The 18,487-nt window shown below is 39.2% G+C and overlaps 1 protein-coding gene across 1 annotated transcript in view; it reads left to right on the top strand.

Moving 5' to 3' along the window:
- The window catches only part of PCSK2 (proprotein convertase subtilisin/kexin type 2), a 99,279-nt gene that overhangs the window by 55,116 nt on the left and 25,676 nt on the right, over positions 1-18,487 (top strand). Inside the window, exon 6 of the mRNA XM_083857677.1 lies at positions 14,105-14,181. Within this exon, the coding sequence (XP_083713803.1) occupies positions 14,105-14,181 (77 nt within the window). The remainder of the gene's footprint in view (positions 1-14,104; positions 14,182-18,487) is intronic.

The raw sequence follows: 18,487 nt of genomic DNA on the forward strand, positions 1-18,487 counted from the left end.
AAAACAAGTGAATGGAGATTTGTTGTGCCACAAACAGAAACATAAGCCGAGCTCTCTCTGTTGCCAGTTTTTTATTGTGGTATTTTATCCTTGGCCGCTGTCTGCTGGTGAAGGGCAGTGTAGCAGCATTATCCCACTTAGAGCAGCAGGGAGCTGATCATCTCCTGTAAGTGGGTTCGTCCCTCATTAGTAGTAGTTAGAAAAATCAGATTCCCTCCAAGAGACTTGGGCCAGGAGTAAAAAATTGCTGATTTCAGTGTCTGAACTCCCTGAAGCTGAAAGCTTGTTTCCAAAAACCTAGGCAGGGAGAGAGAGAGAGAGAAAGAGCAAGACAAACACTGTAGGAAAGCTGGAGGTGACTTTGTGGGCAGGTAAGATTTTCCCCAAGTATTGATACATGAAGAACGAGAATCAATCAGCAATTCTTAGTAATGGATAGCAATTTAAAAGATTTTGAGCTCTGTAGAATTGTAACATGTGCAAACAAGTATCAGGCTGAGCAGTGCTTCATAGCTGGCCTTCCTCAAACCTCCTCTCTTTTCTTCTCTGCACTGTGAGTCCTTATGGTGCAGCCGTATCTTCCAAGGTCTTCCCACTCAAACTGGAATGACAAACTCAAACTCCTTTTTACTCAGGAAAGGCCCTATGTAAAGAATAAGGGAAGACTTTTTGGATTTACCTCAGGATTAGTCAAAATTTTCTGTCATCTTCTGTCATTTTTCATTCAGATGAACAGCAGATGCTCCTAACCTATCTCCTCTTTCCACTTTGTCAGCATCTCCAAACACGAGGCAGTGTCTCTCTCATAACTTCTGATAACTTGTCTCCAGCCAATACCATAACAGTTCCCCCTGCCTTGCTGAGAAGTGGGAGCATATTTTTGGAATAATTATCTTATCACAGAAGCAGTGAAGCAGGGAAATGTTCCACTTCTGCTCTGGAGCTGCATTTGGCATTGTTTGCTAGAGGAACAAAAACATCATTGAATAATCTTTACAGCCACAAAAGGAATGAAAAATAGTACAGGCAAGAAATTTTGTGCTGCAATATGTGCAGCAAAGCATAGCAACAGCAGAAAGGATCTTCTTACTTTTAGAAAATCTATTTTTCCTTCATTACCCTGAATTTCTGGGTGTGCTTTGGTCTCCCTGCACACCACAAAAAGGACCAGCAAATTGTTATGCCAGCCATGAGCCTGATCACAATGATTTACCAGTACAAACCCACGGTATCTCCCCTAAAAAATCTCTGAGGTCTACTTGTGGGATTTCGTAGGGCTGACAAAGCTCCACTGACATTAATTGATCCACAGCTTTGGCCTGGTGAACCAGCACTGCTCCCACCTCGAAATCCCAGCTAATTTTTTTCCTGAGTCCAGTAGACTCCACATGTGGGGAGAAAAATATTACCCTTCCAAGAGCAAAATTTGCTGGAGACACTCTGAAGACATTGAAAAGCTCCCAGTGTCTCTGCACTTAATATGAACCCAGGGAATCCTCAGGGGTTGTAAGCACAAGCCACAGGAGAGTCAGGTTCACACTTGGCCTAGTGTCAGGGAATGATTTCAGGCAGCTTTATGACATCTGAGTCCCATGGCATGATTTTCAAAGGACTCTGAGATGGTTAAACTGCATTTCCTGCTGCATTGCAAAGGGTTATTGAGCACATGCACTAGATACTTCATTTCAATAAACCTTTGCCTCTGATATATTAAAGGTATTTTATGGGCAAACTCCATGTGCTGATCATCATTGCTAGCATCTATTTTTAATTGTAATGTTAAAGATGTGTTTATTATCAAAAAGTAAAGAACAGAATAAACAGAATAAACCTGTGTCAGCACATCACTAATTAGATTTGGGCTTGGTTGGTTTCTTACGGGTTTTTTGGTGTTGCTTTGGAGTTGGGTTCTTGGTAATAGGTTTTCTAAAATAATCACTAGCATAAAGCCTAAAAATTATCAACCAAACCCTGGGATAAATTCACTATACATCCTTCTGCTAAGCACTGAAAATTCAATTAGAACACTGATGGATGAAGGCTGTTGATGAAATTTCTGCCACAATCTGCTCTAAGAAGTTGCTGAAACAGAACAAAGCCTCTCTTTTGCCAGGATGGAAGGATAGATCAACTGCTCAGATGCAAGGCTGACTGATGCCTTAGCAGTCAAAATTGATGGCCTTCTGTTGGGCTGTTTATGCTGCTCAGGTGACTTTTGGCAGCTCAGGGGCTGATTTTAGCATTTACAATATTACTCAGGACACGCATGACAATAAAGTTTCACTGGCAAAAATTAAGAAGTTACTGGGGAAAGAATGAAATTCTCACTTTCAGATGTGGTTAGGTTTTATTATTATTATTATTCTGTGCAGGATCAGCTTCTGGGCTCATTTCTATGTTCTGTGCAAACTGTTTTTCTGTTGGGTGTTTTTTTTTTTTTTTCTTTCTCAGAACATAATTAAAGGCTAAAAAAAGAGATGATGCCTTCTCTGATCATATCAGCCAGGCATATAAGGTTCACAATGTACCTGGAGGGGTGTCCTGGATTAGTCACATAGAGAAAATGCTCCAAATCTTGGAAAACATAATGGGCTCCTACAAACAGTCCTTCCCTGCTCCCAACAGTAACTGTTATTAAAGGTACACGTCATTGGTGCTGGTATATTAAAGTCTAAATAAGATGACTGTACAGTTCCTCTGCCCTGTACCTTATTGCTGCATAACAAGAGCACTGCCAATGGGGAAGAGAAGCCTGTGTAAAAGAGATGTCAGGGTCTTCCTATTTAATGAAAGGTAAAAAAAAAATTTCTGTGATCATAATCTCTAGCTTTCAACTCTATCAAAAAGATGGAGTAGCAAAAAGAATTAAAAGGCTATTTTTCCACTGGGTTATTTCATATGGCCAGAGGGCACAGAAAGAGGCTTTTTCTGCAAAGGAGGCTGTGACTTGTGAGGGAGGTGTGATTGCCTAAAGGACAGACAATTTGTGTCTCAGGGCTGTGTTTACAGCTGAAAACTGGATTTCTTCCACTGAAAGTCGTTATGTGAATGTCTTTGCTAAAGGCCATTTTAAGAGATCTGTACCCTGAACGCTTGGCAGGACGTGGGGCTTGGTGCTTAGTACCATCCGTGCAGCTGGAGTTGGCACCACTCTCCTGATGCTGGCCTCTCCAGGGGGATGCACTGATTTATCCTGGCTATAAAATAGCCTCAAAACACCGTTCCTGTGGAATCAAAAGCTACTCACATATTGTAGCTGCATTTGATTGAGATTATTTTCAGCTCAATGTATGCTGCAAAGAGTTTCCAGCTTTATTCTATCTTAGAAGCACCTTGAAAGGGATGATTTTCAAGTTAAGTGTGTGCCTAGTGTGCAAGCAATGTCAGATGGTGCCAAGGATACTTACTTTGCAAGCTAACAACCCCTCATTGTCTGCAGCACTTATTTTTCTCTATAATCAATGCACTTAATCAGTTGCACACTGAGAAAGTGCAAGGTGGCTAATTGCTTTAATCATAAAGCACTAGTATTAATTTTCACTCGAGGCCTCATCTGTGGAAAGTAAATTAAGATTGTTGAGATGAGAAATGTGCAAGGATGAAAGAGCAGATGACATTTCTGCATCAGTCCTGGCTGGTGCTTTTGCAGTTGGCTAGTGCCTCTCTCTAGGGTTTCTCCAAGTAAGCCTTTTTATAAAATTAAAGTGTCCATGGGAAAATGAAAGTAAAATATTTTTATTTTGGGTCAGTTCAACCTAATTTTAAATATTTGGCATCCAGAATGTGCTGAATTAAAACAGCAGCAACAAAATCCCACTCTGGTGCATTGTGCACTTGGGAGAACAGGGTCAGACACATGGTCCTCTGGAAGCAGTGAGCACCACATAATTTTAAAACCAAGTTCAACAAATTGAAGGAAAGAGCTTTCCTTTCCCCAAAATGAAAGTAATACATTTTGTGTTGAAAATGTCCCAAATATTTTTTTAAAGATTTTTTCCATTTGAAACCTTAGTTTTCTGTTTCTCAAAGATCAGTTATTTTTAGGTGCTGATATTGTTTAAGACACTAACCAGTGTGGAAATCCCTGAATATCCACCAACATTTAGATGCAACTTAATTAAAATTCATGCTGTAGTTATTTTTGGTTGCCAAGGTATCACCAGGGAAGTCTGAGTTAGATGGTGCATGTGGGGAACCCTGTTCCCTCACAAAGCTTCATCAAAATTTGATGGGGTTTAGGGAGAGCTTTTTGGGCCCAATGATGATTTTGGCAAGGAAAATCACAAACCCACTCTTCGCTACTGGAATTTCAACTGATTTTAAAGGGAGAGTTTTGGCCAAGCCCTGTGGATAAGCCAGCCTTGCAAAGCAAAGGAGTGTAGGAGACCTGTAATTCACAAATAGTGCCTTTTCTTTTGTGAAATCAAAATGGCCTAAATGCAGTAAATAAAGCTACAGATGATCTCCAATACTTTAAACACCTCCCCTTCACTGTACCTGTAAATTAATTTGGTTAATTTGAAATTAATTTAATCTTTTCCATCCTGGGACTTCCTCTTGGCATGGTTGTTTGGTTTGCATTGTTTGATTTTATTTGTATGAGTCTATGTTCTCCACATTAATATTTTACTTCTTGGCAGCTATGTAGGCAGTTATTTTTAGACACTTGCCTTATTTCAGATTGCTTTGATTCAAGAATAATGTTCATAATTCTGTTTCATTCCAAATAGAAGTAATATGGATAATGAACATCTCTTACAGGATAGAAATGCACAATGTCTACTAAAATGCTGGCCGCATTGAAATCAATGCTAGGTTTTGTGTTAAAATCAGCAGTTTGACAGATCATATAAATAGCAGGTTTTTCGTGTTTGTTCTACTTTGCATTGCCTTTTTAAATTTTCTTTTAAGCATTACAGTAGGAGGCATAGACTTCAGCAGAGCCAATAATGATACTAAGGGCTGTGGAAACATGACTGCCTGGGATAACATGTTTTCCTGTGGAACAGGAGCTTGTATTTGATGAAACTTGGGCTACTTCCAGTACTGTATAGCTGTTGTTTTGTGAAACTTCAATGTATGTCGTAGTGGATACCCAGTCACACGTTCCTTGTGCTGTCTCACTTGTAAGCATTGATGTAGATTGGGAATTGTTGGAAATGTTTTTCAGGCAAATTGTGTTCTGACTTTTGTTAAAATAGGTGAATCTCTGTTTTAAATATGTACAAAGGTGAGGGTGAAGACTGTGCTGTGTTCAAGGACTTCGTAATTTCAATGCTAGCACAAGTTTTTTAGAATTCCTTCTTGTGAGAAACTAAATCACTTTAATTCAGTGGCACTTAACTCATTTGCAGGATTAGTCAACCGTGATACCATGTCTGACAGATGTAGCTGTGAATCTTTCTGTCAGTCATCTAATGATGTCTAGGACACTTCTTGAATTTAAACATCCAGTAAATTACTGTGAAAACATTAGCTATGATCAAATATACTAATCTTTAACAGAAGAACCTTAAATGATCATGTACTATTTAAAATCTTAAATACTTGAAAAATTTAGTAGGTGTGGATTTACGTGAGCAAATTCTGAAGATACCACCTTTTCTCTCTGTAATTTTGGATTTAGCTGATTCCACATGGAATAAGAAATGCAAACTTTTTTATTAATGCCAAAGCATCTAAATTGGTGCATTAAAATCCCTGAGAGCCCAGCATGTCTTGACAGGTATTAGTCACATTATTAATTCTCCCCTGGGCACGCTAATGAGGTCAGCATACAACTGGAATAAAACACAATAGGTCTTCAAGACCTTTTAACTCTGAGGATTGTCAATCAAGCTCTGTTTGCTATTTGTGACAGAAGAAACATAGGTAACAGTCTGCATTATGTTTTTTGAGTTTCTTCTCTGAAATTTTCACCTCCTTTTGCTTTATCTACAGTGTCACTTTTATGTGTTCATTTGTCTTCCATATTCATGCAATTTAGGTGAAACACCAGCTGTGTGGTTGTTAACAGTTGTCTCCTCTTGTCAGCTGAGAAGCCTCTCATGAGAAGGAAAATGCCCAACCAGGTTTTTGTCTTGTCTGCTTTCCCTTTCTCTGCATCCCCAGACTAGCTTTCCCTGTCCTAGCCTCTCCATAACCCACATGGACTGGGTCTATCTGTTGTAGGTCACCCCCAAACCACCAAAGCCACTTTGGTTTCCCTCTTTGCAAAGCCACAGTTTGGCTGTTCTGTAACAATAGGTTGGTGCAGCCTCTAGAAGTGGTCATCTTTAACATGTTTATTTTCTGAGTGCCACTGCAACCACAAGCCCAGTATTCCTGCCCTTTGGTGTGAGCACTGCTGATAATTGTCAGTTTTTATGGACTCTGTGATGTGGGTGCCAGTGCCCGCAGGGAAAGTTGGCTCTCCCAACATGAGTGACCACTCCTTGCCAGACCATGTCATGCTAAATGAGTGGGCTTGAAGGGCTGCTGAGTTTGTACTGCAGCCTCTGAGCTATATAGATTTTCTTATAACAATAGAAAAATATTTCTCCCTTATCCCCCACGTGCTGTTTAAGAGACCTTGGTGCTGGCTGTGATCTGGATCTTGCTATGTTTGATGAGAAGAGCCCATGGCAGATTTTGCTGGATATTGGGTCATTGGAGGAGCGAGGTGGTTCAGTGTTACAGTTCTGGTTTCTTTATCTCTGCAGAGGTCAGGATGAAAGACATGGGAAACGTAGAGTTGAGTTCAGACTTGTAATGTTTATTATATCTTATCTATTTACAATATTTACGGGCTCATGAGCCATGAGCTCAATCTAGCAAGCTAGAAAAATGAGGTAAAATGGAGAGCTTCTCTATCTCTACCAGATCTTTTCAAGGACAACCTGTCCAATGATGAAATGCCACCTAAATTATTTTTATATTAGACCCAATAACTAACCACTTGAAGTCTGCAATGCGGACTCCATCAACCAATTACAGAAAACCACCTAAACCCATGAAGAAGAAGGAAGAAAAATGACTTAGACAAAACCCAAAATCCTCCATCTTGACCCATATGTATTACTATACACCAAATTCTAAGTTTCTAGAGCTCCAACAATTTAGTTCCCTTTCCCTTCCTGCTTATCCCTCCAGGAGGCTCCAAGTGCTGGCTGCCATCAAAACATTGCAAGCACAACTTTTACTGCAGCTCAGTGCCCAGCAAGCACATATTTGATGTATTGATGGACTTGTCAGCTGTTTCTTACAGGGACATAACTAAGAATAATGGACTTGGACTTCATTTCTCTGCTGCCAGCTTTATACCTCTATTAGTCTCTCAGCTTCAGTAGGTCAAACTAATGCATAATCAAAGTATCAAACTATCCATTGGAAGGGGAATGTGGGCCAGGTTTTTAATAAAATGGAATGCTAAAACTAGATGAAAAGTGGGTTCAGAGGTTTATTTTCGGTAGAAGTCATTGCACAATTTGTATTTCCTATTAAAATAATCCGAGGGCTCATATCTCTCTAACAACTTACATGCCTTTTTTCCCCTCCTTTTCATTTCCCCTTGAATTAAAGAAACCAAAGAGTTCACTACATAATCCAAGGCTTTAAGTTTGCCACTTGCCCTGAAAATCTTAAACAGCAACTAGTTGCTTAATTTATTTTCACTAAATTTATTGCCTTAGCCTTACGGCTCCCTATGAGCATACCTCCTTGGTGTGTGGTAGGTACAGCTTAAAGGTTCTTGTGCACCCCATCTGAAAATTAAGGGATGTTTGGCTGAGCAGAAATAGGTTTCAGTCCTGTAGGTTAACTTGCTTTTGCCTTCAGAGCCCTGGCTCTGAGCAATTAACAACTGGTGATGTGCTTCAGGTTTTCTCCCCATCAACCTGAAAATTATGGAGCAGGCTGAGAATGCCAAGAGGTGAATCATGAGGCAGTGTCTTTACTATAAACAGAAGTTCATTTCGCTGCTTTGTTTTTAGTAAAGTCTCATGCCTGCCTCAATTTTTTACTCTTCCTATGTCAAGTAAAGATGCAGGGGAAAGTAATGGAGGGCATTTCAATAAGCTGTTTTTATTTTAAAAAATTGATTGGAAAAAAGAATTCCCTAGCTCTTAAAAAATCTGCCCAACCTGATATTTTCTTGAGTCTTTATGATTCCCATTTTTTTTTGTTTGACTGTACATCTCTGAGCCAAACATTAGCAAACAGCCACAGGGTTAGATGGCATTTAGCTGGATGCATTTGGACTTTCTTTTTTGTTCACTGGGAAAACACCTAACAATCTTGGCACCTAAGAATTAATTTTTGATTTCTTTCCAGTTCTTTGGAGCTGGGAAACATCTGTGCTGTGGGTGGTATACAGCATTGCTGTATTGCCCATGTGCTTTACCCTGTGTGAAATAAAAAGTGTGTTTACTGCACCCTTTTTTTTTTCTTTTTTTAAAGATGCTCACATGCTGGGGAGCACCAGCCAGCAGTGTAACTAATGTTGGTTTTCTCATTTTGTCTGCAGGGGAAATAGGAAGGCCATTACTGAGGTAAAAGTAAAATAAGTGGTTGTGTGACTTTGTAGCACTAAGGGATATGTAGAGAGGATCATCTGTTACTTGACAAAGAAATCTGTTTAATATAGAAAAATAATACAATGTGATATAACCTCAGCAAAGCTAATTTTCTTCATAACTGTAAGTTTAAAAATAATGCTACCGTAATGAAGATAAATGCAAATGTTAAAAGTGAGACTCCATGGTTTTTTTCAACTGCCTTTTTGTTTGTTTGCTTTTAAACCTAAGAAGTGAAAAACTTTCAAATTTGCAAAATAAGCTGTTAGATAAGAGGTGGGAACCTATAAACTCTTATAAACCAATAAATCAACCTATAACCTATAAACTCTTATAAACTCCTATAAACTCTGAAGCTGGATTATTAGAACTCTTACTTCTTGTAATCTCAGTTATTTTAACTGTTGTAAATTAAGCAGTAGCAACTTGTTGTTGGCAGGCAGTTTATCTTCTTCTGACTGTAATTCCACTAGTTTTTCCTTTGACCTAATCACAGATGGTTGGTGATTGTTGAGGAAATTGAAGGTTTTTTTCAGTAATAGCTACAAAACGAATTCACTATTGTGGTGAGCTCTTAACTTGCTCATTCTGTGGTGAAGTAGAGCCTGTACTGAATACCTGGAACTGGAATACCAGAAGGGCTTACAGGCACCTCAGGTACTACTCTGGACCCAGGACACAACTCCATCAATTTCAAATGATGTTCTGATTTATTATTCTGTGGCTGTTTTGAAAAGGAGAACAGCAGAGAAGTGTGCTGCTGTCTTATTTATTATTCAAGGTCTGGCTGGTGTTTCCTGGCTCAGTATTTTTACTTTTGTGGTGTACCTATAAGAACTGGGTAAAAGACTGCTGTGTCTGGAGAGATATGGCAGATTTCCCCAGTTGTGAATTTGCTCTGTAAGGTTAATGATTCTGAATAAAACCCATTACTTTGTGGATATATTCTTGGTGTTTACATGTTCTTCTAAACAGCTCAGAATTTGCTGGATAGAAATGTAGGACATGTACATTAGTTCATGTAGAGGCAGAGGTATTTAAAAAGTTACAGGGTTTTTTTCATTTCCATTTAAAAACCACCACAAACCAAACCAAAATAACAGTGTGCTTCCCGTGGCAGAGAGGAGAGAGTTTATTGTACAATGGCTGACTTAGCACTAAGGCCTCTGTTTTTTGTTAATGACCTTTATTTAAACCTTGCAGCACTTCTCCTAGGTTAAACATGTTGCCTCCTTTTCCTTCTCTGGTGAGCATATTCCATGTATTTAAGCCTGTGAGTACAAAGCTAAATTTCATTTTGCCACCACATGATGCTCAGTGTTACTTTAGTACAGTTTCCCTGAGATGTTACATATTGTAATTCAGGTTTGTGGCTTTGCTTGCTCTTTGGATCAGTAAAGAAATCAAACAAACAAAAGGGGTCTTTCTGCCTCAGATCTAGTCCAGGGCTTTAATGCCATGAACAGAATCAGCCTGTGACCAGTGGGATGTGTCTTTAGTTGTCTCCTGGACTAGCATGTGAGCATAGGCATATTTCTTGACTTGGAGAGAAAAAGGGAAGTATATGTGAATTACTCTGCAGAAGCATGTGAAGTCATACAAAAATTTATGGGCTTGCTGCATTATTCAAGGTACATAATTTTATTACAGTGCTGAACAGCACATGGGATAACTGATTTATTGTTAGTGTCATATTTTGCATAATGAATTTTTTCCACAGATGATTTTACTGCATGTGTTTTAAAAGGTACAAGGCAATTCTTTGGGAAATTCTAGTCAGCTTATTTTTAAGGAAAGCAGAATTTTATGTAGAGGCAAAAGTAATCTATTTATGTCATGGTATACAAGCCATTATTTAATAAATGATTGAAAGAGTCTCATCCTGGGATCTGATACTCTTCTGTTAGTATTTTATTTCATGTAGAGGCTAGAAAGCAAAAATAGAGATATTCCTTAAAAAGCAATATCATTCCTCTATGTAGTAGCATTGTTATTATATAATAGATGTTATTTATAAGCAATTGTGTATAGATAGTGACTGATTAACATCAAATCACTGCAGCAAGGAGCTGGTTTTGATTGAACATGAGGGATTAGATTCACCTCTTTGAAACACCCAGTGCCAAAGACTGGTCTAAGGCCAGACCAGTGTCTGAGGTTAGTGGCTCAACTTCTCCCTGAGGTTAAAAAACAGGCAACTACCTTAGATGTTGAAAATCAAGTGTTAAACGCTTTGAAACCAAGAGAAGGGACTTCTAGTAGACTTGTTTGGCAAGAAAAGTGGGCACTCAGTCATCTGAGGGGAAAAGCAAAGTGTTCCCACTTCAGTGTGCTGTTTTAGATCCTCCTCTGCACTGGTTTTGGTTGCAACCTCACAGGTTCCTATGCTGATTAATTCTCCATGTTAGCAATAAATTCCCTCTTGCTGCCTGCTGGAGATTCCAGCCTGTGAAGGACAATGGCAAACCAGAGATTTTAATACTCACTTTGAAAACACAAAATGAAATATTTAAGCTGTCCACTGAATCAGTTTCCTTGGTGATGCAGTTTTGAAATTGATTTAATTTCTTACTTTAGCTTAAAAAAATTAGAAAAGCTGAGGCTTAGGTATTTGTGGATTTGATCTTTAAATTAGGAACTTGAAGCAGTCCATTTGTACTTGTCTCTGCTGTTTCAATATCCATTTCACTGCTTCCATAGTGTGGGTGAAATACTCCTTCACAATGCTGAAACTCACTGTCTTTTCTCAAAGACCCTAATGAAGATAAATTACTCAGTTAGCAGTTGTTTTCTTTCCAAGACTACTTCTTAATTTTGCCATTTGTGGATGGTTCCCACTCCATTAGTTATCTCTTTCCTCTGAGTGCAGTGATCCAAAATGAAGCAAATGAGAGCTACAGGATGTGGCTGCACAACTTGGTTTAAAGCTTCTTTACTTGGGGCCTACAGCAGGGCTGCAGTTTGCTGTAGGGTGCCTGAATCATCCAGGCTGGAATCCCTTTGTCTGTCACTACTGTGAACACGAGTGGTACATCAGCACAGCTGGAAGGACTTTTCAGCCTTAATTTTTTTCACAAGGGAATTCTAGAGTCAAGAGTGGTTGATAGTACAAGGTGCTTGCATATTTGATGATGTCCTAAAAAGTCAGCCTCACCAGATCCCCTTTGAGCTTAGGGTACGTAAGTGGGCCTGCATTTCTTCCAGATGGGAGAATAAAACACACTTGACACATTATCAGGATTAAGTGAGAGACAGGACCACTGAGAGGCCCTTTAAACCATGATTTATTGCTCTTATCTTCATCAGTCTCACAGAGGGTGACAATGTCTTCACATCATTCATCAGAGGTCAGTAGTCACAAGATCTCTAGTTACAAAGTCTTATATAGATTTATTAGCCAATAAACTCCTGCCACAAAGTTTGTTAGTGTCTTTACACCAATCGTTAATTATTTTGTTTTACACATTTTGCTGCAATGCAGCTTTTCATTACCAATTCTATAACGACACAAAACCCCATAGTATTGCACCTTAAAACTTCTGTGTTACAAAATTCTCTAGCCAAACTTTTCTACTCCAAAACTATCCACTACCTAGCTTAACATGTTTCTGCTTAAAGTACAAATCCACATTCTCGCTTTTGGTCTCTAAATCTGAAAGCCTTTTCCAAGGTCTTAGATCAAACCCTGTATTCATTTCTATGTCTGGGTCTGCATCCACAAGGTTTTGAGAGCTTTCTGTGCCTTGACTTCCCACAATGCATGACTGAGTTTAAATTCTCATTTATAAAGTATTTTTAGAAGTTCTGAGTGAATATGAAGTAGAGAGTATGTCTGTGTGGTATCTACATGACAGTGAATTTTGTAACGCACTACATGTTCTGTGGAAAAGTACTTCTTGTTTTCTGCTGCTTCTAAGTCTCCCCCTTGGTAATTTCTTGAATTATGAGAAGTAATAAAAAATAACTTCTTGTCCACTTTCTCTGTACTACTCATGAATTATAGACTACTGTCAAATTCCCCCTTTTTCCCTGGCTGAAAAGTGGTGTTCTGATTAGTCTTAGCTCATGCAAACCTATGTCGTTCAAAGTGCTGTATAAGCAGCTGTGGTACTTACAAGAAGCAAATTAATCAGACACCTGAGCACAAAGACTTAGAAGCACTGAGAATTTGTGGCCATAGCTGACATGATTGGAAGGCATCTTCAGGCCTTAGTGTGGAGCTAGTGAGAGATGTGTAAACATCCCAAAAAGGGATTAATCTCTGAGCTGGAGGACAGCATCAAGCCATTAGAGAGCCATTCTGAAAATCTCAGCTCCATTCAAATGCTGCAAAATATTTACTATCTGTGCTGAATATAAGCAACCAGGCTTTGAAATGACCACCCAAAAAACCCACTGTACAAAAACTTGAAAGATACTTAGTTCTACCCTCCAATTATCAAGGACAATGTTGTTCTCATTTTACATTCTGGAGCAAGTTTTTGGGAGCTTAAGGGTTTGAATCCAAAACCCAAGGACTTGGGTGCTACCAGTGGACTGTCTATTCCTGTATCCCAGGAACTGAGAATCAGATGAGAGGGAATGTTTTTAGGAGCAAAGCTATTCATGCACAAGTCTCAAATTATCTTCAGTAGCATGCTCAGCCAAATCTTAAAAGGAATACAAGTACACATTAATTAAGAATTAACATAATTCTGTTCCTTGAGTCTGGTGATTATTAAAACATAAACTCAATGAACATACACTTGAGAGGAAGCTGCTAAATATTTTTAAAAGCCTAATTTTCAGTCACCCTTTATTTTTTCATTAAGAGAGAAAAAAGAAGATGGCACTTGACTTTCTGAAACTTTCTATTTGCTTCAGATCAAAAACTTGCTGAGTGTCCTTAACTGCTTATAGGATAAATCAGGAATGATTTAAATTTATATGGAAAGCAGAGACATGGGATGACATTTTGAAAAGTGCCTGAAAGCCACATTTGTGAAGCTGTTGAGACAACTAAAGGAATGAGGAAATATGCAAAGAGATTTTCAGGCATATGTCCTGGCCATTAATGCAGTTTTCACAGTTGAATTTTGAGAAATTTACAATCTTAGGCATTGGAATGTTTTTAGAAATCTGACTGTTGTAGTACCACAAGTGAGGTTTTCAAAAATATATCTTTTGTGGAAGACCCATGTGTCTTGTCACTTCCAGCACTGTTTGGAAATTGGGATTTAACCTTTGCTTTGCCACACCAAGTAGTTTAATACTCTTGTAAGTATTGATGAACAGTCCCTCAGTAGTGACCTGAGCTCTCACACCACCTCACAATTAATCACACTAGTCTACAGGAGGCTTTGCATGCCAGAAAACATTGTTCCTCAGTCTTGCTGGTGTGGGGAATGGGAAATAGCACAGCACTATGGGGACTGGTTTCTGTCCAGATACATCTCACAGAGTGAAGATGGCATAGTTTGCTTGTGATTCTCAGCTTCTCATTCCATTTGTGTTTCACTTTGCCCTGCATGCCTATTCTTCAGCTGATTTTCTGTGTTCCTTGTGTTTTGCAGAATGCCAAAGCCAGCTACGACTTCAGCAGCAATGATCCTTACCCCTATCCCCGCTATACAGATGACTGGTTTAACAGGTAAAAGGATTTTGGGCAGCCTGCCCTTCACTTTGGTCTGTGTAAGAAATTCTGCATTTTTGTGAAATGTCTGTTTTCTGCTAAATTCAGTTGCCACAGAACAGACACTGCAGTCTCACTACTGCTTGAAAATTAGAGGTTATTTACAACATCATTTTTTCTGGTTTATAGTTCATAAATGAAATTGCTGCTCCAGAAAAGTTTATTTTAGATTGTTTGGATAAGTGATGGCTACATACTTTTTTGTCAGCTGTCCTAGGACAGTCCAGTAATCCAAACCTGTATAAACTGGCTTCCCATCTGCTAGCTAAGTTTAAAGGGAGTAAGCTGGAGATAGGAAAGACTTTGGGGAAAGAAATCTTTTCATCCTATTGTAGAAGTCAAAACAGCAGCATGGTGTAGAATGACCAGTTTAAAAACAATTAAATCTCACATTAAGTTCTGAATCACCTTGATATAACACATTTTTACAAAATGTGTCTAGGGTTCTTAGCTTGGATTTGCAAAAAAAATTTCAGGATATTTTCAATGAAATTTTCAAATGTCCCTTAGACAGAAGTTGCCTGTAGTGCTGAGGATTTGAAAACTTCAAAAAAACTTCAGGCTCGGACTGAGTGCTTATCAAAAACTATTTCAGGCCTATTTTACATGGCTTTCTTCTCAAACTTAGGACGACTGGATGGTCTCCCCAATTTTAGTGGGGTTTTTTGTTTTTATTTCTGAAGAAATCATTTCTTGTTTTGTCAGAGTGGCACAACAAAGAAGCAGCTGTGCTTCCACCTCAGACATGGGCCTCCTGGAATGGATTAAACAGAGTTAGGAGCTGGGATGTCCTTCTTTGTAGTTCTGCAGTTTTTCAGCCAAAGCAAGATCTCAATGAGATTTCTGCTTCATTTTAGGGAAGGACATCTGGCACTTTTAAAGTAGTGTGAATCCAGTTAATGAATAGAAAGTCAGAGAAAGACTAGGGCTCTAATTTGGGGAGGCCTGCTGACTTTGTTGCTTTATTTATGCAAAGTATCTTTTTAGGAGGCAGATACCACTTAGGTCTTGAGAGAAGCAAAATTAAATTTAGCTGTAGTGAGTGATGGTAGCTTTTGTTGTTTTCAGTGTGGAACTTCATAAAATTAAATATGTTCTGCCAAACCCCATTAACATGAATTCTGCTGCTGTCAGTTATTTTATAGTGGGGCCCAGTTTGCCACCCTTAGCTGTTCTGCAAAGTAAACTCTCCCTGGAGAGAAAGTTACATCCCAAAGTCTCCTTGAATAAACCTCAAGCATTCCAGATGTGACAGGGGTTATTGTCTCTGGTCCCAGGTGCTCCTGGCTAACTTCAAGCCCTTCAGTGAAAATTGAGAGTGAGCAGCATTGTTGTCTGTAACCCAGTCTGTAATAATTGAAAATCACATCATTCAGGTTTTCAGGGAACTGCAGCTCTTCCCTCTGTTTTTTGGGGAAATGGGGAGTTCAGGTCAGCAACAGGAGGAGGAAAATGATGGAGGAATTGCTTTGCAGATTTCCTTTACTGTTCTTTCTTTTCAGAAAAATATCCAATTGATATTTAGGAAGTGTAACATTGTTTGTCAGTGAACTTTACTCATAATGGGATTCTCCATCCCTGGGAAATTTCAGGGCCAGGCTGGATGAGGCCCTGAGCAAGCAGCCTGATCTCATGGGGGCTGTCTCTGCCCATGACAGGGAGGTTGGAGCTGGATGATCTTTAAGGCCCCTTCCAACCCAAACCGCTCTATGATACTATATACGAACCTTGAGATTTCCTTTGCAAGACAGGGAATTTTCTTGGAAGGTAAATCATAGGATCAATACATTCAGTGGAGCATCTTTTTCCTGCTTTCACAATACTAGGAGGCTTTAAGATGCAAGATTCTTAGTTTTCCACAGGTTAAGTTGCAAACCAGCACACCATATCCAGCTGTCTGTGCTGTTGAGCTGACATACTCCTATATAAGCTCTGCTGACTCCTGAATTAGTGTTGCTGGTGTGTAACAGCTGTCTGCCTCTGACAGTCTGTCTGTCCCTATGTGTAGCTGCACAGGTACATCTGGATAGGGCATGATTACATGGAAAATCTATTGAGAGAAACCTGAAATAAAGGCTCCATTTTGCACAGCCAGTGATGTATCTCCCATTGAGTTTTATGCATGCAGAAGGATCAGGCTGGAAATAGGATAGCGTAATATCCCTTTTTCCAGAATGAATACGTTTCTATGTGAGCAATTCAAGTGATTTGTGGAACAAGAAGCAGAGGACTGATCACCAAAGGGCTTTTGTGAGCTGCCAGCTGCATGTGCAATGTGTTCATTAGACTTTAAGAATAAATAGGAGAGGTTTTTGCAAGGAGTATTTCATTAATCACAGCTGCTCTGCTTGTAAGCACAGATTCCCCTTCCATTTGGTGCTTTGCAAGACTGCTGGAATCACTTTGGCCTTTCCATCTAACAGCCTTTGTATTATGTACCTTCTCTCACTCAGCTAGTGAGTTAGCAGGGCAGAATTTATTTGCTATCTTGGAAACCTGTATTCTTCAGACATCAAAATCTAGCTATGGAGCCAAAGCAAAGCAGGAGAATTCCTTCCCTTCTGTGAACACTCAAATGCTCAGAAGCTCACACTGTCTTGTCAGTAAAAAGGGGATTACATTTGGCCCACCAAAGTGTCCATCTGAGCTCTGCATGTTGAATTGCTGCCCAATGCAAGCAGCTAAAGTGGTGAAGAAAGGCAGATGGTCCCAGCTATTGAGGCTGCAGCTCTGAACAGCCCTGCCCTGCAAACAGCTGGGATTAGGATGCATGGGTCCTCTCCTTTGCTGCCTGCAGAAGCATTTCAAAGCAGATGAAAAAGAGCCTCAATAAAAATCTGTGCCACCTCTGACATTTTCAAAAATATGTCAATAGGGAGGCATGCACAGTACCACTGGCAGTGGATTTTAGAAATAGAATTGTTTTCAAAGACAAAGCAGAGTGAAATTTTCATAGCTAGCATAGGTATTTTTTTAAATACAGTGTGAAAAACTGTTTTTCAGCTGTATCCACTTCTCCCACCTTACTTTTTCATGCATGTTCATGTAACATCTTTTCACTTACATGAAGTTTATGTAAGACTTGCTCTACTTGCTGAATTTATATATAATATATTTGAAGTAGCTTGTTCACAGATGAAAATATTTTTGTGTTCTATCCTCTTGTTTTAAATATTGAAATAGGGATGAAGTGAACACTGTAGAGAAAGGCTGTGATTTATTCCTGTGACATGAGTCACTTCATAGAAACCACAAAGGGTTTATCAATGATACATGAACAGCAAATAGAGCTGAGTTGGAAAAGTCTGCTATTTGCCATTAATAATTCAACCAAATCCATTTCCACTAACTTAAAAGTGGTGGTTTGTTTTTTTTTTTTTGGTTTTTTTTTTTTTTTTTTTTTTTTTTTTCCTCTCCAGTCAGCAGCACAGTATTGAAACTCTGAGCTGCTGGAATAGGCCTGTTCACAGTCTCCACTGTGTGGGCCCCTGCTCTGGAGAGGCCAGGACAGGGAGAGGAGCTTATGGTAAAAAAATTTTGTCAGGAAGATCCTAATACAGTTTTTCTCACTGTACTCTGGCAGCATCACTGATGTTTTGCACTCCAACATTACTCAGGCCAATTTTGAACAAAGCCATTTATCCTTTGTGGTTTGTAGATGGCCCATAGGTGAGTAGATAATGAATGCCCAGCACTGATAGCACCTAGCAATGAATGTTGTGTTTCTGTCACACTTCCTTGAGCAAGAACATGAGGGAAAATCTTGTTGTTTGTTGATAGTGATTTCTGTAGCAGATGAATAAGAAATCTGTATTGCTGCCTTCTCTTCCCCCTTTGTAAAAGGAAGCAGGTGAGATCTCCAGTCATCTTTATGGAACTGCCTCTAAAAATACATTCTCCCAAGTAGAGCAGGAAAAAGTATCTGTTGCTTCTTACCTTTTTGTTAATGTTACACTTATTTTTACACTTACCATATACCCTTAAAGGGAAAGAGAGGAAAAACAGAGTTTTGCTGCCTCCCAGGGTGGTCCACCTGATACTCAGTATACCTTTATAATACACCATTTTGAATTGCATTAATCCTTAGCATGCTGCAGGATCAACACCAGTTTCAATGCACAGAGTGGGTTGATGTGAGCTGTAGGATGGATTCATGTATTGATTCAACACCTTAGACTAAAAAATCCCCTGACAGCAGCACAGGTTTCAGTAGTTTCCCTGCTGCTATGCTATTTTTTAAAAACTAGGTTATGTTGTCTGTATT

Source organism: Zosterops lateralis (genome assembly GCF_965231275.1).
Source record: "Zosterops lateralis genome assembly, chromosome: 3".
In the NCBI taxonomy this organism is placed as follows: domain Eukaryota; kingdom Metazoa; phylum Chordata; class Aves; order Passeriformes; family Zosteropidae; genus Zosterops; species Zosterops lateralis.